Source organism: Lepidochelys kempii, chromosome 10 (genome assembly GCF_965140285.1).
Source record: "Lepidochelys kempii isolate rLepKem1 chromosome 10, rLepKem1.hap1, whole genome shotgun sequence".
Lineage (NCBI taxonomy): Eukaryota > Metazoa > Chordata > Testudines > Cheloniidae > Lepidochelys > Lepidochelys kempii.
In genome coordinates this window covers 65,196,814-65,218,497 of record NC_136389.1, presented here as the reverse complement: position 1 = coordinate 65,218,497, position 21,684 = coordinate 65,196,814, and the positions used below count along the sequence as shown (strand labels likewise).

The 21,684-nt window shown below is 40.8% G+C and overlaps 1 protein-coding gene across 1 annotated transcript in view; it reads left to right on the top strand.

Annotated features, from left to right (window-relative positions):
* CEP152 (centrosomal protein 152) overlaps positions 1-21,684 on the top strand; it is a 51,511-nt gene that overhangs the window by 11,098 nt on the left and 18,729 nt on the right. Inside the window, exons 5-17 of the mRNA XM_073303951.2 lie at positions 103-447; positions 2,090-2,258; positions 3,505-3,645; positions 5,481-5,620; positions 10,584-10,784; positions 11,954-12,101; positions 16,725-16,816; positions 17,999-18,162; positions 19,031-19,238; positions 20,150-20,278; positions 20,400-20,530; positions 20,698-20,826; positions 20,976-21,168. Coding sequence (XP_073160052.2) covers positions 103-447; positions 2,090-2,258; positions 3,505-3,645; positions 5,481-5,620; positions 10,584-10,784; positions 11,954-12,101; positions 16,725-16,816; positions 17,999-18,162; positions 19,031-19,238; positions 20,150-20,278; positions 20,400-20,530; positions 20,698-20,826; positions 20,976-21,168 — 2,190 coding nt within the window. The remainder of the gene's footprint in view (positions 1-102; positions 448-2,089; positions 2,259-3,504; positions 3,646-5,480; positions 5,621-10,583; positions 10,785-11,953; positions 12,102-16,724; positions 16,817-17,998; positions 18,163-19,030; positions 19,239-20,149; positions 20,279-20,399; positions 20,531-20,697; positions 20,827-20,975; positions 21,169-21,684) is intronic.

Sequence of the window (21,684 nt, the reverse complement as noted above, 5' to 3'; positions counted from 1 at the left end):
GTAATGCACGTTGCCTACCCTGACAAGTTTGTAATCAAAGAGGAAAAACAGGAGACAACAGTTCAGGTAAGGAAGAATATCAAATCTCTAATCTGTTCATAGGGCTATGAACAGGGACAGAATTTGTATCCTGAACAGTTCCTGTATGACCAAGGAAATAATCATGGTGAAACACATGCCAGTAATTGGACTGACCAGCACAATGCAGACAAGGAAAGATGCATTTACGAAATTAAAGAGAACTACTCTGATAGACAGAGTGAAGAGGATTCTGATGATGTGTATCTCGGCAGAGATGGGTATAAAGCACCAAGTCGTTGCCAACAGAACAATGTATATCATCTCCCAGAAAATTTTAGGCCATACACAAATGGTCATACACAGGAATTAAATAACCAACAAAACAAAATAGTAAAGTTTCCAGATGCTCCGAAGGAACATCTGAAGGTATTTAAAATATTGATGTATTTCTTTATCTTGTGTGTATTTTAATGATTTAAGTGTTGATGCTAGAGTATTATTTTAGCTGCTTTCAGTTTAGAAGATCTGGATTTAGTGCGAAGTATTACATTTAGAGGAAAAAAATCAAATGGACAGACACAAAATGGGGAATAACTGGGGAATACTGCTGAAAAGAATCTGGGGGTTACAGTGGATCACAAATGGAAGATGAGCCAATAACGTGATGCAGTTGTGAAAAAGGCTAATATTATGGGGTATTAACAGAAGAGTTGTATCTAAAACATGGGAGGTAATTGTTCTGCTTTACTCTGCACTGATGAGGCCTCCGCTGGAGTACTATGTCCAATTCTGGCTAGCATACTTTGGAAAAGATGTGGATAAACTGGGGAGAGTCCAGAGGAGAGCAACAAAAATGGTAAAAGGATTAGAAAACCTGACCTATGTTTCGTCTTCAGAAAAGAAGGCTGAGTGGGGGGGGGGGGGGCGCGATGTATACAGTGTGTAGTTGTAACCGGGTCAGTCCCAGAATATTAGAGACACAAGGTAGGTGAGGTAATATATTTTATTGGACCAGCTTCTGTTGGTGAGAGAGAGGTCTTCAAATATGTTAAGGGCTGTTATAAAGAGGACAGTGATTAATTATCCTCCATGTCCACTGAAGATAGGACAAGATGTAATGGACTTAATCTGTAGCAAGGGAGATTTAGGTTGGATATGGGGAAAAACTCTCTAACTGTGAGGATAGGTTTTAGAGTGGTTTTTAACTATAAGGATCGTTAACCTCCCTTGGTAACCTATTCCATTACTTATTGAATCTTCATCACTGGAGGTTTTTAAAAACAGATTAAACAAATGTGTGTCAAGGTGGTCTAGGTATACTTAGTTCTGCCTCGGTGCAGTGGGATGGACTAGATCAGTGGTCCTCAACCTTCCTTGTGGGAATAGCATATTGCTATTTCCAGAAGACTGTGGCGGGCGCCAGACACGTCGCCGCCAAAATGCTGCCGTTTGGAAGCAGCAGCGGCAAGAAGCGTCGCTGCCAAGAAACGGCAATGCTTCTTGGCGGCTTTTCAGCGGCGGGGTGTCCTGTGGACGCATAAAAATGGCCCAGCGTGTGTCATGGCGCCCGCGGGCACTGCGTTGGGAACCCCCGGACTAGATGGTTTCTTGAGGTCCCTTCCAATCTACGTTTCTTTGATTCTATCTCCAGTTGTTACAACATGATATGCTTCTGCAATCAGTTTATCATATTAAAGTAACTCAGAGTTAACTAGTTGAACTTTCAAGCATAAAAATGTAGTGTTTGGTTTTATTTCTAGAATAATTAGCAAAAAGTGGTACTAGATGTGTTTTTCATATTGACTGTGTAAACTTTGCCAATAAGGCCCCATTCAACAAAGCACTAAAGCATGTGTGTAGTCCTGATTTCAGTGGGACAACACACACATATTAAGTGCTTTGCTGGACTGGAGTCTCAAAAATGAGCTTCTGCAACTTCTTCTTCTTTTTTTTTTTTTTTTTTTAAATACCAAACCTTGTAAATCCACAAAGGGAAAATACTTTTGCTGTGCAAGACGAGGGTAGGTTTAAAACAGTTGTCCTTACTTTTAATCTGTTGTCACAACAGCAATTTGGTGCATCTGAAGTTGCTAACAGCCAAGCTGTGGAATCTTACAGAGTGACGTATAAACCATATCAAAATGCCATTCAGCAAAAAATCCCAATAACCCAAGATGCAACAAGAAGAAATGAAGTGCTTGAAGAGCTGCAACGGGAGTTTTTGGGTACTGAGGAGAGTAAGTGTTATCTAGTTCAAGCTTTGATAAATGTCCTGGGGTGAAATCCTGGTCCCTCTGAAGAGTTCAGTGGAGCCAGGATTTTTTCTTAGGCTTTGTTAAACAAAGGAAAAATACAGCAATACCTTGGATGTGTCCTAACCTCTAAATTTTTATCAAGCGATAGCTCGTTGAGGTGGTGCTAGTTTCTTCCTATTACAATGAAAATAAGAATAGACCATTTCTTTTGATCAGTATGTTCAGTTTTAAATGCTTCATAATATTCACTGTAGGCCCTGCTGCAGTTTCCACGGTATGCATCCGATGAAGTGAGCTGTAGCTCACGAAAGCTCATGCTCAAATAAATTGGTTAGTCTCTAAGGTGCCACAAGTACTCCTTTCCTTTCTGTAGGCCAGTAGGATTTTGCCTGAGTAAAGGCTGAATTCTTTTATTTTGCTGATGGCTCTTGTACTACTGATTGCATTGGAAGGAGCTAAGGCCTGATCTGTACTTGAAACTTAGGTTGACATCCTGCTCAAGGATGTGAAAAATCCACACCCCTAAGTACTGTGGCTATGCTGACCTAATCCCCAGTGCAGACACAAGTAGGTCAACGGAAGAATGCTTCAGTTTACCTAGTTACTGTTGCTGGGGAAGGTGGTGTTCCTACAGTGATGGGGAAAAACCCCTTTCATCATTGTAGTCTGTGTCTACGCTATGGGGATACAGCAGCATAGCTACAGTACTGTAGCTATGCAGCTGTAGCACTCGTAGTGTAGATGTGGCCTAATGGTGCTCAGCATCTGTTCGGAGTCACCCTGCTGCTTACAAGACGGCCTTGAATGGTTCGCCGCCTTGTCCAATAAATGTTTATAATATCAAATCTGTAGGCTTAGTGGAGAAATGTCAAAAGTCTCTAGATGACTAGGAATGGAACTCTGAGAATTTACGGTAAGTACACTAATGTTAACACTCCGTTAGTTGGTGACAGTTGTGTGGAGTTTTAGCTGACATTGTAATTCAGGCCTAATGGTGGGACTGTGAGCTGGTGCACTTTATTTAGTAAGCAAGTTGTATAATTTTTCTCTGTTTTGGAGTTACATCTTGTGCACCAACAATGAATTTGGCACTGTTCAGAAGGTAGATGGTTTTTGCCCCAAAGACCTTATAATCTATTTCAGACTAGTTAATTGTACTATAAGAATGTTATGCACTCTTCAGAAGCTAGCTTGTTAGAAAGTTAGTTATATTTTTAAACTTCGACAGATTCTGCGGACAATATGCAGATTCTTCAACTTCAGGTTCTTAATAAAGCAAGAGAGAGACAACTGGAAGAACTTACTGAAAAGATGGAAAAGAGTGCACAGCAGATTAGGTATCTGAATCATCAGCTTGCAATGGTCAAAGGTAAAACAAAAGTTTATATGGACCTTTAATTTCTAGAATGTACTGAGATCTAATGTGCTCATCAATTTCTGTTTAACACACTCCAACATACATTGATTTGGAAACTTGCAAACTTGATTTGGGTTCAGAATCTGAGCCTGATTCCCCACCCTCTTTGCATCTTTTATCGTCATTTACACAATGGGGGTGTAAAAACACTATCAGCGGTCCAAACAATTGAAGAATTCTATTTTGCTGGCATTTTAAACCCCCTGTGCACTCACTCAAAACAGGTGTTTCGCTGCAGAGACTTGGCCCCTTGTGTATAGCTGAAGGCTTACAGTTGCACTGAAACTTTTTTCACTCTTTTTAGTACTTTTTAAAATAATATAGGAATGGCCACATTAGATCAGAGCAGCAATCTCCGACAGTGGCCAATACCAGCTATTTCAGAGGAAAGTGCAAGAAACCCAATAAATGGATGACTAAAGAAAAAGAGAAATTCAGTAAACAAGAGCCAAATTCAAATAAAATACTGCTGTACTTTTTCATCTGTTTGACACACATTACCCACCATGTCTAATCTCTATGATTATTAAATAAATTAGACAACACTAATCTGGATCCCAATTCTAAAATATTGGCTTATTATTGATCTACTTAATAGCCCCCGTCATTTTAATAATAGTAGAGCCCGGGGGCGAGGGGGAAGGAAGGGTATGTGTAGAAAGGAAGAGAGAATCATCTCTCTTTCCTGCTAAATTGCTGCTTTTGTAGTACCTTTACTTTCAGGTGGATAGTAACTAAGTGCTTCCTCTAGATCTGTTAATACACCCGCTGGTTCCAAAGAGATCTGTTAACTTGGGTGCAGTGAGCAATGATTGCTGAACTACTTGTGCCCATTATTACTATATTAAGGTCTTGAGTCGGGAAAGTGTTCTGTTCAGGACCATTCTTAACTTTAAGCGCTTTCCCAAATTGGGACCTAACACAATACCTCTTTGGTTTTCTTTTATTTAACTTTTAAACTTATATTTATAGCCCTAGAGTGAAATTCTTTAAACTTCATGGTGATAACTAATGTGAGCATCCTGGAGAGAAAGGATGCAGTATTACCCAAAGGCTTCCATCAGGATCTGGAGCTGCACTATGCTAGACACTGTAGAAGCATACAGGACAATGTGGTCCCTGCCCTAGAGAGTCCAAACAGTCTAAAAATAAAAAATTGGACGAAGGGTAAGAGACAGAGACACAACCAAGACAGTGTTCAGTGATGATGGGTACACACTTTGTTGTCTTAATTTCTTTGTGTGGGGGCAGGAGTGAGGTAAGAGGGAATTGTAGCAAGGTGGGAGGGAAAGAAGGAAGAGAGGAGTTTGGGTAGGGAGGGGGAAAGGGTGGGAAGAAAGTTGGGCAAAAAAAGCAAGCAGCAGACAGAAAATAATGGCCAAAGTTCAAAAAGAAACCAGTCTGCTGACATCCTTGATTGTCTCTTGGCAAGTCACTGTTGTTCATCTTCTGGGATGTCCTGTTTTGTTTCCTCCATCCCATCCCCTGCCGCATGCAATGGTGCTGGTTGCTTGTGCAAGTAGAGTGGTGTTTCTTTATTGTAGGATGTTGAGGGTGCAGGGGGTCCTGGCTGGGCCTCTCCCTGTCCCTCTGCTGGTCTGGTTGTTGCTGGCTGTACTCTTGGAGAGTCTGCTCTGCTTCCTCCAACCCATTAGGTTGAGGGAGGAGGCCCACTAAGGTGTTATACTCCCAGACCCAGGTGCCAAATGAAAATTCCTCCAAAAAGGCTTGTTGCAGAACTCCTCTCATAGCTCCCAGAATGCTTAAATATTTATTTCTCTTGTAAGATGAAAAAGATGGCTTGGCACTCAGCCTCCAGGAATCCCAGAAACTGTATCAAAATGGAAAAGAACGGGAGGTACATCTTGAAGGTCAAATTAAAACACTTGAAACCCAAATTCAAACTCTTACTGCCAACGAGGAGCAGGTACTGTAACTGTTATCTGTAACTGTGGGAAATTTCTGTAGTTGTACTTACGATGCAAAAGTGAATCTTAAGTTTAACAAAGATTTAATATATTCTTATGGACATGCTGGCAGGATTATTTAAGACCCAGAGTATATGACTAATGAGTTGGAACTTCTAGTGTAAAAATTATAGATTATAATCTATTATCCAGACTGGAATTAGCAAAATTTCCCCACTCTTATCAACTGTTGACACAAAGGCCCTAGTCAGAAAGTTAAATATGACCTCACTAATTTACAGAGTTATTTATTCTGTAGTTTTGTAATTGCAATCTGGAAGTATAAAATCCATAGTTTCTCAGATGTCTTGGTTCTTCTGGTGATGCATCATTTACTTCGAATATCCAAAGTCCTCCTATCTGCGAACCCTGCCTATTTATTTTTATATATGTATATATGTTGCCGTGGCTAAGATGAGTGTTAGTCTTTAACTGCTGCATGTTCAAGATGAAGCTTCTATAATGAAAAAAATATTAACATCTTGTTTTCAGATCACCAATATTCTTGGTCTTAAATGAGTCACATTAGCTGATGGGAGTCAGACCTCAATGAAAAAACTATTTTGATTTATCAGAACCTTTTAAAAAAAAATGTCAATAGCAGCTCTTATAAGGATTCATTAGAGCACTTTGTTTGTTTTTGTGTTTTTCCCCTCTGGCATACCTCTCTGGGTGCTTTACAAGGCCTTCTCTGTTACTGCTCTGTCTCCATGACTCAAAACAGGATGTTTTTACTTTCCCAAAGGTAAATACATTGGAAATTCTGAATTTTGTACTGGTTGTGATACACTTGGATATCATTAACCAGATTGTAATGGTCTTTAAGTGCCTCCCAGCTATTGAAGTGGGAGGAACATTGCTGTGATTTGGATCATAAAAAAGTTTACAGATAATCCAGTGAGATTTATTTTATTTTTTGTGTGTGGCATATGTCTACTACCTGATAGAACATACGCAAAGCCTGTGGATTTCACAACTTCTCAACGCCAAAAGTGACTAAAGAATGGTTTTAGGAAGTATAGCAACTTTCTTACGTATCATATGATGCTAGTTTCCTTTTCCTCCACTTATTTCGTGTCATCCAATCCAGGAACAAGAGTGTAACAATCTACTCCTAAACTAAAGTCATTTATTTTAGTTCAGTTTTGGTGGATGGTGGGTAGAAGCAACTTAAGTGGAATGTAGCCCAAGCTTTCTAAAAGGACAGGAGTTTTCCCTGATGCTCCTATCCCTTAAGAAAGTGAACTGTTCAGATACTTCTAGACCAAATAAGTCATTGACAAGTCACTTGAAAGCTTGAAGTTGGCTTCCAATTTACTCCTTTTTGGTGGAGGGATTTGCTTAAACATAAGTGGTCAAATCCTACACAAGGCAAAACTGATTGGCTAAATGGATATGTCATCACTGTACCATGCAGAGCCTGGCTAAGGGATGGAGATGAGATGGCTTGCACCCTAAGTCCCCCATAATACTAAAGCTGCTGGGGCGGTTGATCCCACAATACAGTTAGGACAGCCTTCAGAGGTACCCTATCTTCCCCCAGCCTTGCGGCAACCAGGAAATAAACAGGGAACAGGACTTTCCTGGTCCTTTTCTGCTGTTGGAAAGTCCCCTTCTTCCCAGAGCACAATCAAGAAAGCCCCCTTCGTTGAGGGCTCTTGTGTAGGGATACAGAAGGCCCCCTGCATTGGAGGTATTCCTTTGGAGGGCTCTTATAGTTGCATTGCTTCCCTATTGCTCTGACATACTTGGTGTAAAGGGCAGGATGACTGTGAATCTGGAATGTGACTTCACAAAGTCAATGGGAGTTATGCTTGTGTAAGGATTGCAGAAGCAATGGTGGTAGTTTATAAAATGTTTGGTTTATAGTTCTCACTTGTCTAGTGTACTTTGACTGCTATACAGATAACAAAATATATGTAATTGTGACAACCTAGGAGAATTTTAAAGTTTCTTCATAAAATTCCTCACCTGCTAAACTCTTTATCAAAAAGATATATAAGCATAATATGCAAACAATATTTAAGAAATGGAGATCTTTCTAACAGCCAGAGTACTCCAACCACTGATTAGAACATACCCAAGGAGACAAACTTGTGCTCCAACTTGCTGTTGGTTCCTGCTAACTCATCCTGTTAGGGATGGATCCTACAATATTGCATTTTTAGTAACAAACATATACTTTTGGTTGGAAATGGAGTTGGCAAGAGCTGTTTATAATGCACACGTGTGTGTGTGTGTGCACGCGCACACGATTTTCAGTGGGGCTGATCTCCTCTTAGAAGAAGATGCAGTCCCAGCTGACTCAAAAGAATCGTATTTACTTTGACTTGTGTTGTAAGATAAATCAGTGACTTTAACTTCTTGTGGTTACATTCTCAGATGTGTGTGCACATGCCTCTTCGGGGGCTCTTCCTACATCCCCCACAGGAGAAAGTGGTTGCAACTTACCTTCCCCTTGTAAAGTCTCTAGGGATCTTTAAAGTATCTGGGACTCCGTACGAGTTCTGCTGACAAAGGCTAAAGTGCTGGGACCTTGATTATATCCTATTAACTAAACGGCATTATATTTTAGCACTGGCTTCTTTTGAATTATACAATGCAGAGTTCCGTCAGGGCACCCATTCTGTTAGAGTACTTGTTTCCCCACATTAAAGGTGGATGTAATTTACCACTCCCCCAATTCTAACCAATAATAAAGAAGACAGGTCACTGAAACAGAGCAATCTGGATCACTTGTTAAGATGGGCGCAAGCAAACAATATGCATTTTAATACAGCTAAATGTAACTGTATAGATGTAGGAAGACTGAATGTAGGCCATACTTTCGGGATGGGGGATTCTATCCTGGGAAACAGTGAATCTGAAAAAAGCTTTGGGATAATCTGCTCAGGTAGGAGTAGAGAGGTAATTTTACCTCTGTGTTTGGCGCTGGCACAACTGCTGCTGGAATAGTGTGTCCAGTTCTCGTGTCCACAGTTCAAGAAGGCTGCTGATCAATTGGAGAGGGTTCAGAGAAGAGCCACGAGAATGATTAAAGGATTAGAAAACATAGTGATAGACTCAAGTATAGTGATACTTGATACACCAGGGGTCGGCAACCTATGGCACGCGGACCAAAGACGGCACGTGAGCCAGATTTTAATGGCACACTGCTGCCTGCAGAGTCCCAGCCACCGGCCCCGCTCCGCCCGCTGCCAAACCTAGGCCGGGACCTCGGCAGGCAGCAGCATGCAGTTAAAAATCCTGCCTGCCCCAGCCTGCTCTTCTCTGCCCCCCCCCCCCCCACCAGCTGCTGCTGCAGAGCAGGCAAGCTCCCCCTTCCCCCAGCATGCTGCATTCCTCCCTCCCCCTCTCCTTCCCTGCCGCTGATCAGCTGATGGCCCTTGAGCCGGAGGGGGAGAAGCGGAGCCGCAGTGCACTCACTGCTCCGGGGAGGAGGTGGAGAAGAGGTTGGGACGGGGCCTTGGGGAAGAGGGGGTGGAATCAGGGCATATCCCCTCCAGCCCCCTGCCATGAGCTGCTCTGGGCAAGGGGCTGGAAGTACCCCCACGACCCCAGCCCACACCCCCAGCCCTCTGTCCTGACCCCAGCTCTAACTCCAGTACCTCCCACGACCCCAGCTCTAACTCTTGCACCCCCACATTCGCACCCCCACCCTGAGCACCAAACAGGAGCTCCTGCACCCCCCCATTCCCATCTGCACCCCTCGCACCAAATGGAAGTTGCCCAGGTAAGCACTCCACACCCCAACCCTGAGCCCCCTCCCTCATTCTAGCTCCTGGCCAGACCATACACCCCAACCCCCAGCCAGCTCCTTCACCCCCAGCCCTGTGCTCAGTGCACTCCCACCCTCAGCTTAGTGCAGAGAGAGAGGAAGAGAATGGGCTAGAACCAGGGAGAAGGTAGGTACCCACTCTGTGGCACAGCCAGGATCCCAGACTGGCAGCGGGCTGAGCGGGGCCGGCAGCTGGGACCCTGGCTGGCAGGAGCCGGAGGACTGAACCGCTCAGCCCACTGCCAGTCTGGGGTCCTGGCCACCAGCCCCGCTCAGCCTGTTGCTGGTCTGGGGTTCTGGCTACCAGCCCCTTGCCAGCCAGGGTCCCAGTCGGGGGCCCCGCTCGGCCTGCTGCCGGCCTAGGTGAACGGAACCCCAAGCTGGCAGTGGGCTGAGCGGGCTGGTGGCGTAAGATCAGCATTTTAATTTAATTTTAAATGAAGCTTCTTAAACATTTTGAAAATCTTGTTTTACTTTACATACGACAATAGTTTAGTTATATAATATATAGACTTAGAGAGAGAGACCGTCTAAAAAACATTAAAATGTATTACTGCCACGCGAAACCTTAAATTAAAGTGAATAAATGAAGACTTGGCACATCTCTTCTGAAAAGTTGATGACCCCTGTGATAGACTCAAAATGTTCACTCTATTTAGTTTAACAAAAAGAGGGTTAAGGGTTAACTTGGTTACCATCTAATAAGTACCTTCATGGGGAACAATGGTTTGATAGTAGGCTCTTCAGTCTAAATGAGGAAAAGTAGAACACAATCCAATGACCGGAAGTAGAAACTAGACCAGTTCAGACTGGAAATAAGGTGTACCTTTTTTACAATAAGGGTAATGAACAATTGCAACAGTTTACCAAGTGTCATGGTGGAGTCTCCATCACTGGCAGTTTTTAAATCAAGATTGGCTATTTTTCTAAAATATATGCTCTAGGAACTGTTTTGGGGAAGTTACACAGGAGGTCAGAATAGATTATCACAGTAGTCTGTTCTGGTCTTGGAGTTTATGAAGCGATGAAAACGTATTTTTAACTTTGGACATTCTTAACTGTGCAGTCACTTCTCTTGAAGCCTTTATATGTTCAAAGCTTTTTTGTAATTGAACTCAAGTATTCTATATCATGTTTTTTTGCAGCTATTCAAGCAATCCAAAGTGGCAGAGTTAGCCATGGAAAGCATGCAGCAGCAGCTGTTAGAGCTTCGGCGTTCTGACTCTCTTCAGCGAGCCAGAGAACAGCATGAGACCATAGTTGCAGCCCTGAAGCAGAAGTATGAAGAGCAAGTATTGTCATTAGAACAGAAACTTGAAGCTACAAACTCTGCACTGCAGGAGCAGGTTAGGATGGAATTTAGAACACTGAATATTTGCCTAAGTCATAGAAAACTGTAGAGCTGCACTCTTTTCCCTATCCAGTCCCTTCTGAAACCATTCTTCCAAATGGCCTGTAAATCTCAATCCCATCTTCCAGAAGATGGTAACAGAACAGAGAGAAGTAGACACAAAAGTCACAACATTTTGAAACAAACACGATATATGATATGTTTATAAACATTGCCATGCATGTCCACAAAGCCATTTAAGTGTGATTTAGTTAGATACTTAACAAAAAAAGCACCCAATACTTCTACATGAGAATATTTAAGCTATCATTGCTACAAGTAACACCTCAGACTTCTCTAATTTCTTTTAGTTATAACACAAGATAGGATCACACCTTAATCAACTCTTCGCATTGTTACACTTTTAAGGAATTGGCTCTTATTGATGTATAATTTTTAAACTGAGGTGTGGTCTGAGCACGCCCCAGGAAATCAGGAACTGACTGTTTTCCTTCGCTTAAACTCTTTTGCAGGTGGGAAACAAAATTAAATTGTAAAAATAATACTGAAAAACATACTTCAATTGGAGTGTTTTGAGGATTAACTGATTGTGAACTGGAAGGCATACATTAGTGTCACCATTCTTTCCTCCAACAAGCATTCTGCTGCTAAGGCTTTGTCTTCACTGCAAAATAAAAAGGCGTATTTTTTACATCAAGATCGCTATTTCAGTGTAAAATTTTTAGCAGAAACAAGATGCTGTAGTTTTTACCTCAGTGTAGCTAGTTGAGGTCAACCTTATGATCCCTGTCTGGGGCTTACCTTGATGTAGCTAGATGAGGTAAAAACTACTTGTCTTAACATTTACATCAAAGTAGGTTTCTTGGTAAGGCAAACTTTTTTTCCAGTCAAGACACTATTTAGGTTGTGATATGAGGCTGATGTTTCGCACTTAATGACTTGAATGATACCTTTCTAAAAGATTCTGGTAGATTTTTGTAGCTTAAAAACATTTAGATCATACTTTCCTTAGTTCATAAAAACAGTAGAGAAAACCACGATCCGTATGATCTCAATACCTCTGATATATGCTTAATTTAATTGTATTTTAAATTTTACTGGATGACTATTTAGACTACTGCCTGTGAGAGTGATGGATTTGTAACTTGAAAAATCTCTCATTAGAAAGATCTTTGCTGTAATCTAAGGGAACATGTGAAGCAACTCGAAAGAATGCTTGAAGAAAGCAAACTAGAAAAAACAGAGATAATCAATCGACTGACGAGGAGCCTAGAAGAAAGCCAAAAGCAGTGTGCAAACTTACTGCAAACAGGTTAGTCTCGTCCATACACCTTATCTGCTATGGCAGAAACAATTTCCAATACGGATGGAATTGAATAACAGGTGCAGTGTGATTAATAAACGTGTTAGACTTTTGGGGAAGAAATAAGTTAACCATATATTTGAAATTCATTAAATGATTCTAGATTTGAAGTGACATGTTAGGACAAACAACTTCTAGTGCAAGATACGTAGCATGAATGTGTAAAACTTGTCCCCTGTACTACTCTACAGTTGACTATTGATAAACCACTAACTTTAGCAATATGGCTGTGTCCAGTTTCTTAAAAACTGTGCCTCAGGGCACTGGATGGTTTAGGAGATTAGTGATGAAATAGTGTTGTCACTTGGCCCAGATAAATAATGACTCAAAGCCATGAGTATTTCGTTGGTGGCTGGTGGTTTCAGACCTTGTCTACACACAAACTTTCAGTGGTTTAGCTAGATGTGTTTTCAAACGGGCTTCATTAAATCTCTGTAAGTTTGTGTGCAGGTTTTGGTTTGAGTGGTTTATTTTGGGTTTAATACTGTTTATTTCAAACTAAAAATGTGTGAATGACTCTAAGTCAAAATAAGCCTCTCTTAAACCAAAATAAGAGTGCCTGCCCACAGACTTGCACTGGTTTAACTAAACTAATTAAGCAAACACAACATAAACTAATCCCAAAACAATGCCAGTTTATGTGCAAACAACCTTAGTTTAGTTCTTACTGGACTGGTGTCAACATACCCCTGTTGTAGTTTGCCAAAAGGAGTACCATTGAATGCTATCTCCATAGAAGAGTTAAGGATTTGAAACTAAAGGAAAAACAAAACAACTTTTCAGTTCCAGGCAGTCCCTTAAGAGCCACATTGAGGAGCATTCACCAGACATATTAGGAAGCTTGCACTATTGCAAGTTGCAAATTGTGATTTGTAGATAGCCTTGAACTTCTCCATCTTTTGACCAGCATTCTCATAATGAATTTATTTAATTGCAAAAAGAGTACTTATGGCACCTTAGAGACTAACAAATTTATTTGAGCATAAGCTTTCGTGAGCTACAGCTCACTTCATCGGATGCATTCAGTGGAAAATACAGTGGGGAGATTTATATACATGGAGGACATGAAACAATGGGTGCTACCATACACACTCGAACCAGAGTGATCACTTAAGGTGAGCTATTACCAGCAGGAGAGTGGGAGGGGGGAGGAGGGGAAGGGGGAACCTTTTGTAGTGATAATCAAGGTGGGCCATTTCCAGCAGTTGACAAGAACCTCTGAGGAACAGTGGGGGGTGGGGGATAAACATGGGGAAATAGTTTTACTTTGTGTAACGACTCATCCAGTCCCAGTCTCTATTTAAGCCTAAGTTAATTGTATCCAGTTTGCAAATAAATTCCAATTCAGCAGTCTCTCCTTGGAGTCTGTTTTTGAAGTTTTTTTGTTGAAGTATTGCCACTTTTAGGTCTGTAATCGAGTGACCAGAGAGATTGAAGTGTTCTCCAACTGGTTTTTGAATGTTATAATTCTGGACGTCTGATTTGTGTCCATTTATTCTTCTACGTAGAGACTGTCCAGTTTGACCAATGTACATGGCAGAGGGGCATTGCTGGCGCACATCACATTGGTAGATGTGCAGGTGAACGAGCCTCTGACAGTGTGGCTGGTGTGATTAGGCCCTATGATGGTGTCCCCTGAATAGATATGTGGACACAGTTGGCAACAGGCTTTGTTGCAAGGATAGGTTCCTGGGTTAGTGGTTCTGTTGTGTGGCGTGTGGTTGTTGGTGAGTATTTGCTTCAGGTTGGGGAGCTGTCTATAAGCAAGGACTGGCCTGTCTCCCAAGATCTGTGAGAGTGATGGGTCATCCTTCAGGATAGGTTGTAGATCCTTGATGATGCGTTGGAGAGGTTTTAGTTCGGGGCTGAAGGTGATGGCTAGTGGCGTTCTGTTATTTTCTTTGTTGGGCCTGTCCTGTAGTAGGTGACTTCTGGGTACTCTTCTGGCTCTGTCAATCTGTTTCTTCACTTCAGCGGGTGGGTATTGTAGTTGTAAGAGTGCTTGATAGAGATCTTGTAGGTGTTTGTCTCTGTCTGAGGGGTTGGAGCAAATGCGGTTGTATCGTAGAGCTTGGCTGTAGACAGTGGATCGTGTGGTGTTGTCTGGATGAAAGCTGGAGGCATGTAGGTAGGCATAGTGGTCAGTAGGTTTCCGGTATAGGGTGGTGTTTATGTGACCATCGCTTTTTAGCACTGTAGTGTCCAGGAAGTGGATCTCTTGTGTGGACTGTAGGTGTAGAGGGCTGAGGTTGATGGTGGAATGGAAATTGTTGAAATCCTGGTGGAATTCCTCAAGGGCTTCTTTTCCATGGGTCCAGATGATGAAGATGTCATCAGTGTAGCGCGAGTAGGGGCATTAGGGGACAAGAGCTGAGGAAGCGTTGTTCTAAGTCAGCCATAAAAATGTTGGCATACTGTGGGCAGTACCCATAGCAGTGCAACTGATTTGAAGGTATACATTGTCCCCAAATGTGAAATAGTTATTGGTGAGGACAAAGTCACAAAGTTCAGCCACCAGGTTTGCTGTGACATTATCGGGGATACTGTTCCTGACGGCTTGTAGTCTATCTTTGTGTGGAATGTTGGTGTAGAGGGCTTCTACATCCGTAGTGGCCAGGATGGTGTTTTCAGGAAGATCACTGATGGATTGTAGTTTCCTTAGGAAGTCAGTGGTGTCTCGAAGATAGCTGGGAGTGCTGGTAGTGTAGGGTCTGAGGAGGGAGTCTACATAGCCAGACAATCCTGCTGTCAGGGTGCCAATGCCTGAGATGATGGGGCAGCCAGGATTTCCAGGTTTATGCACATAGAATACCCCAGGTCGGGGTTCCAGGGGTGTGTCTGTGGATTTGTTCTTGTGCTTTTTCAGGAAGTTTCTTGAGCAAATGCTGTAGTTTATTTTGGTAACCCTCAGTGGGATCAGAGGGTAATGGCTTGTAGAAAGTGGTGTTGGAGAGCTGTCTACCAGCCGCTTGTTCATATTCCGACCTATTCATGATGATGACAGCACCTCCTTTATCAGCCTTTTTGATTATGATGTCAGAGTTGTTTCTGAGGCTGTGGATGGCATTGTGTTCTGCATGGCTGAGGTTATGGGGCAAGTGATGCTGCTTTTCCACAATTTCAGTCCATGCACGTCGGCGGAAGCACTCTATGTAGAAGTCCAGTCTGTTGTTTTGACCTTCAGGAGGAGTCCACCCAGAATCCTTCTTTTTGTAATCTTGGTAGGAAGCTCTCTGTGGGTTAGTATGTTAACATTCAAAAACCAGTTGGAGAACACTTCAATCTCTCTGGTCACTCGATTACAGACCTAAAAGTGGCAATACTTCAACAAAAAAACTTCAAAAACAGACTCCAAGGAAAGACTGCTGAATTGGAATTAATTTGCAAACTGGATACAATTAACTTAGGCTTGAATAGAGACTGGGACTGGATGGGTCATTACACAAAGTAAAACTATTTCCCCATGTTTATCCCCCACCCCCCTCTGTTCCTCAGAGGTTCTTGTCAACTGCTGGAAATGGCCCACCTTGATTATCACTACAAAAGGTTCCCCCTTCCCCTCCTCCCCCCTCCCACTCTCCTGCTGGTAATAGCTCACCTTAAGTGATCACTCTGGTTTGAGTGTGTATGGTAACACCCATTGTTTCATGTTCTCTGTGTATATGTCTCCCTACCGTATTTTCCACTGAATGCATCCGATGAAGTGAGCTGTAGCTCATGAAAGCTTATGCTCTAATAAATTGGTTAGTCTCTAAGGTGCCACAAGTCCTCCTTTTCTTTTTGCGAATACAGACTAACATGGCTGCTACTCTGAAACCTTTATTTAATTGTTTTTTTTTTAAGTAAAATAATATACTATTAGATACATGCCTCTCCTTTTCCTGTGGATCCCATTTTAAGAACCTACTGAAAATGAGAATTCTGATGTACGTATGTACAAGAAGCCATCTTGAGGAAATGGTAGAAAGTCCAAATGGAGGGGGAAAATCTTTTTGTTAATTCTCTATAATAAAGCAATAAGTAATTATGAATGTAACGGGCAGTATTAAATGGAATGCAGTCAGCCAGCCAAAGAGTGATAGAATACTGTGGAATGCCCTTAAAAGTAATATGAAATTAGCAACTTTATAAAATTAGTCTTTATTTTTGAATTTTTTCGACCTCTTTTCCAAGGTAGCCTTGTTCCTGCTTTTTTTTTTTGGTATAGTCACACAATTTGCTTTTCTTGTAACAAACCAGGAGCAAAAAGGAAACATTTGACATGTCTTATTCCTCCTCACTTTTATTTTAAAACTACCAGTTTAAAAAAACAAACAAACCAAAAAAAACCCTGAAGAAATAAGGATTTCTGAGCCTGGAACAAGCTGCTGTTTAAATCTAAGAACTGTAATAACCTTCTTTTCCAAGTAGCCAAAAAAACTTTTTTCCATCTTTATAACTTGTATTTTAAAATAGTGGAGTTCATGAGCATAGTAAATGGAGTAAGGGCTACTGCCATAGTCAATATATTTACTTTTAATGTTGAATTTTTAGTAGTAATCTTCCTTACAGTAAGGTTCTCTTTCTCTACAGGCTCAATACAGGAGACAAATCAGTTACGATTACAACTGCAGCAAGCCCAGTCTGCACAGCTGATAAGCAACAACATGAACAAGACTTTGCAGGTTAATATATTTTATGAAAAAATATTTTGTTAGAAAAGGGAGGGGACATAAAGGGTAAGCATCTGCTAGGCTGAAGCACTTTATGGACATGGCCCTGGCATGGCATCCCGTTTGAAAGAATCAGTTGGTACCCCATTCCTGAAGGGAGAATGGTTCTCCAGAGTCACAGTGAATATTCCATGCCAGGCTTGCTCATTAAAACACAGGGATACATGTGTCTCAGCAGGCCAAACTTTACGTAATGTGTTTAACTAGTGCGCTAGTGGGAGAAGAATGGAAAGTACAGTATTTAAAATTCAAATCCTGTTTCCAGAGGGAGGAGGAAAAATCTAATTTAATTGGATAAGTAGGGAGGGATAGCTCAGTGGTTTGAGCATTGGCCTGCTAAACCCAGGGTTGTGAGTTCAATCCTTGAAGGGGCCATTTAGGGATCTGGGGCAAAAATTGGGGATTGGTCCTGCTTTGAGCAGGGGGTTGGACTAGATGACCTCCTGAGGTCCCTTCCAACCCTGATATTCTATGATTCTATGACTATTGGAAGTATAATATGGTTCTGAAGTTTATCTTCATGAGCAAGAATTATTATCATGAGCGAAGGGGGAGAATCCCTCTACCAATTATATCTGGAAGTCCATGTTCTCATTGTAGTTCAGATATTTAACGTGTAAAATCCTGCCATCTTTGAAACTATGAATCTTCTCGCTGCTCTAGCTGCTACTGCAGCTAAACTGCACTCCCCTTTACAGAGAGATCCCCATCATGATGATAATTGGGAGAAGAAAAAGAAGAGGTAAGGACGTAAGAGTCTGAAACCATCCTTACCTGAACGCTAGCTGTAATACTAAGAACTCTGTATTTACTGGACATATAGTGAGAGTGTAAGAAATATTCCCCACTTGGTTTTTAATGTAACTTATAGTATAATAGAGAGGCTATCACATAAGTGAGTAATAACTGGTATTAGCAAAACAAACTGTGTGTTTCTAGAATTAAAGCAATGCTTGGTGGTTCAAATATGTATGGTCCATAAATACAGAAATTAGTTTAGTAACTTAAGAAATTTGTTTTACTTTTAGTGACTTATCTGGGGAAATTCTTGTTGGGCCTAAAAGGCTTGATTTCCTGGTTTGTTTTGACTTAGTTGACCTACTGTCGATAATACTACTATTTTGCCTTTTTTAGGAAGAGCTAACAGAACTAAAGGAAGAAATTGCTTTGTACGAATCTGCTGCCAAGCTTGGGGTGTTTCTGAATGACGCAAGTGGAGAACTTCATGTGGACATGACTGATTCTTATGTGGATTTGGGTATTAAAAAAATCAACTGGAAAAAAACAAGATTTCGCAGGTATTGGGTGAATATCATTCTAGCAAATGATGCATCAGATCAGTCTACAGTAGAAGATGCAGTCTGTACAAAATTATTGTATGTAGTATTTTTTAAAAAACTCAGTAAATTAGCAGCAGAGTACTTCTAACAAACGCAGAATTCTTTGGTCGTCTCAGCATATTTAATAAATTACCATAGATTATTCTAACGTGGGAAACAGCGCCCACCTTCTGTTCAGTTTGAATGAAACAAGCTTACCTACAGATCTATCTTTCTAATATTGGCCTACAGAAGTGGTCTGCAGACTCTGTTGTATGAATATTAAGAGTACATGAAAATATTTGGATGATAAATCTGTACACTGAGCATAGTGTATTATTGCAGATAAAAGACAACCATTCCTTACCTGTTGAAACGCTTGGTCTTCAAGAACAGCCTACAGAAATATGTACAAATGCACTTGGACACTCAAAACGGCACTGCTTATTTACTGGTTTAAAATAATATTTTAACCAACTAATCACTAGTTATAGCTCACAATAGCTCAATTTGCGCAGGGGTGAAGCAGTTTTAGGAAATGACGTCTTAATCCTGGAAACTCAGCTACTTGTTTTCTAATCAGTTGCATAGGCAAGTTGCTGAAAGATATTTATAATAATACATTAAATGTATAATTGAAGTCCTTTCCAGGTAACATAATAACAAAGCAACATAATTTCTAGCATTGCTTGAGGTACTCGCTCATGGTGAGCGGTCTTCTTACAGTTCTTTTAACTGTTCTATTTTTGGTAGATTTAGTAAAGTGAAGGAGAGTTGCTGCTTGTTTTATTCTAAGCTATGTCTACAGGTTTTAACAAAATTGGACTGCCTATATTTTCTTTAACAGTACTGTGCAGAATAGAGATTTGGAGAAAGAATTTTCTAAAGATGAGCTCATCCTAGAGTTGAAAACTGAAATGGAACGTTTATTGGGCAGTAACAAAATGAAAAGAAATCAGATTTCTCAGTTACAAAATGATCTTAAAGACTGTCAGAGGACAACAGAAGAACTCAAGCAGCTGTTGAAAACAGATAAAACCGCAAACGAGAATGAGGTTTGTTCGTTTAAATATACCACTGAGCATTTGGACTTAATAGAACAAGGCAAAAATTCACTGGATTTAAAGTAAACCAAGCAAAACCTATAAGTGATCTCTCATTTTTCTCTTGAGAAAAGCAGTTACAAGTAATTTCTTTGAACTACATTTACAACAAGTAAATGAAGCTGTTCTTAACCTTAAGGAAGGGATTACTATTTTGCAGAAATAAAATAAGTAGCATCCGAGAAATTGGAAATAACTGGCAGATGTCTTTAAACTACCACCAGAACTTGGATAGTTTGTGCTGCCTTCCAGTTAAGTTTCTGGTATGAGGACTTGCTTACAAATGGTTGCAAGCTTTATTGATTGATTACTTTAAACTTCTCTTGTTCTGTTTTCTTGGAGGAAAGCAAATCACAGCCTTTAGCTGAAAACTGCAAACTGTACAAGGAAGGAGCAATCATTTGAGTCAATGTAGCATTTCTCCCATACTACCTTTTTCCCCATCTTGAATGTTAATCTTTAAAGTGGCTTTCATAAATCAGACAAACTTGTAATATGAAGAAAGACATTGCTACCCAACATATTACATGTGCAAATTGTGGCTTGAATGGTGGGGAATGATGATATACCCTTCAAAGGCCCGATGTCTCAATTAAATGGTAGTTGGTGTTCAACTCTGGTACAGGGCATTGAGCGTATACATCTTGAATGAACCCAGAAGAGCTTACAAAAAATCAAAGATTGTCATATGGGCAGAATACTTACAAGCGTAGTGTCCTGTATTTTGCAGTGAAGCCATTGCCTTTACTGCTTTTTTTTGTATCAAGGAAAAATATTTGCTTAACATGTTAACTTCTAAAGCAAGTATGTCTACATGTATTTCTGAAGAGTTGTTCCAACTTAGTTTTATGTTTTCTTGATAGCCTAAAATAAGTAGTATAGAAAATCTGACTGAAACCTTGTGGTCCACTCCATCTGCTTCTGATATGTATCTTCAAAAAGAGCTTCTGAGACTTAGAAAGGTGAATCAGGATTTACAACAAGAAGCTGAGGTGAGTTTGTCACATTTGCCCTAAGGAAAAAAGATTAAAGACCAGCCAAATTGTCCAAAATGTAAATTAGAATGCATTCTTTAAAATTGTCTTTTCATGATTTTGACTTTCATTTGTATAGAACTATAGTTTATGTATTCAAGAACTTAAAGCAAATGAGGAAAAATTGAAAATTGCAAACCAAGATCTGTGTAATCAAATGAGACAAATGATTCAGGACTTGGATCGGGATAAACAAGAAGCTGTTGACAGGTAACTGTTACATCTACAACTTTTACCACATGGCCTGTGTGGTCCTTTCGTACCACCTTTGTACAGAGATCGCAGCTTTAGACCTCGTTTCTTACCAAAATAAAAAAAATTTTAGCTGCTCTTGTACATAAACAGTTGAATGAAGCTTTAACTTTTCTCCATCCTAGGTGTGAAAGAACCTATCAGCAACACCATGAAGATACAAAAGCCCAGCTTCGGGAAGACTTCATGGAGAGGCTTGCTGCAGAAAAAGAACAACTCATTCAGGCTTATGAAGAGACCATCTTGCGGTTAAAGTAAGATCTTATCAATTTTGACATCCTTCATTAGACTGAGGGTCTACTGTGAAGTGGCCCTTTTCAGTCACACTTGAAATAATTTCCTTTTTAAATTGTGATCGTGTTTGCAAATTTAAAGAATAACAATTTAAAATTACTTATGTAAGGGCTGACATGGATGAGCTGAACAAGGAGATGACGGCAGTGAAGGAATGTTATATAGCAGTCTGTGGAGAGAAAGACACACTGGAAACCACGTTGAGGAAGAAACTTGAACAAGAGCAGCAGTCAAAGGAAGAGAAGGTACAAGAGAAAATATCCTTGATTAACACTGGAGAATGCTTTGTATCTAAACTAAAGGTATGGGAAAGGTATTGAATTTCATTACTTTTCCTTTTGGTTGACGCATTACATCGGGAGTGAAGGGCTGAGTTCCACTTATAGAATCATAGAATATCAGGGTTGGAAGGAACCTCAGGAGGTCATCTAGTCCAACCCCCTGCTCAAAGCAGGACCGATCCCCAATTAAATCATCCCAGCCAGGACTTTGTCAAGCCTGACCTTAAAAACTTCTAAGGAAGAAGATTTCACCACCTCCGTAGGTAACGCATTCCAGTGTTTCACCACCCTCCTAGTGAAAAAGTTTTTCCTAATATCCAACCTAAATCTCCCCCACTGCAACTTGAGACCATTACTCCTTGTTCCGTCATTTGCTACCACTGAGAACAGTCTAGAGCATCCATTTGGAACCCCCTTCTGGTTTTTGTCCATGGGTCAGGGTATAAATCTAAGTCTATGTACAAACTTTGAGCTATAGCAGAATACCTGCTGTCAATGGGAAGTTGCCACAGAGAGAAATGATAGAATATAGCCTTT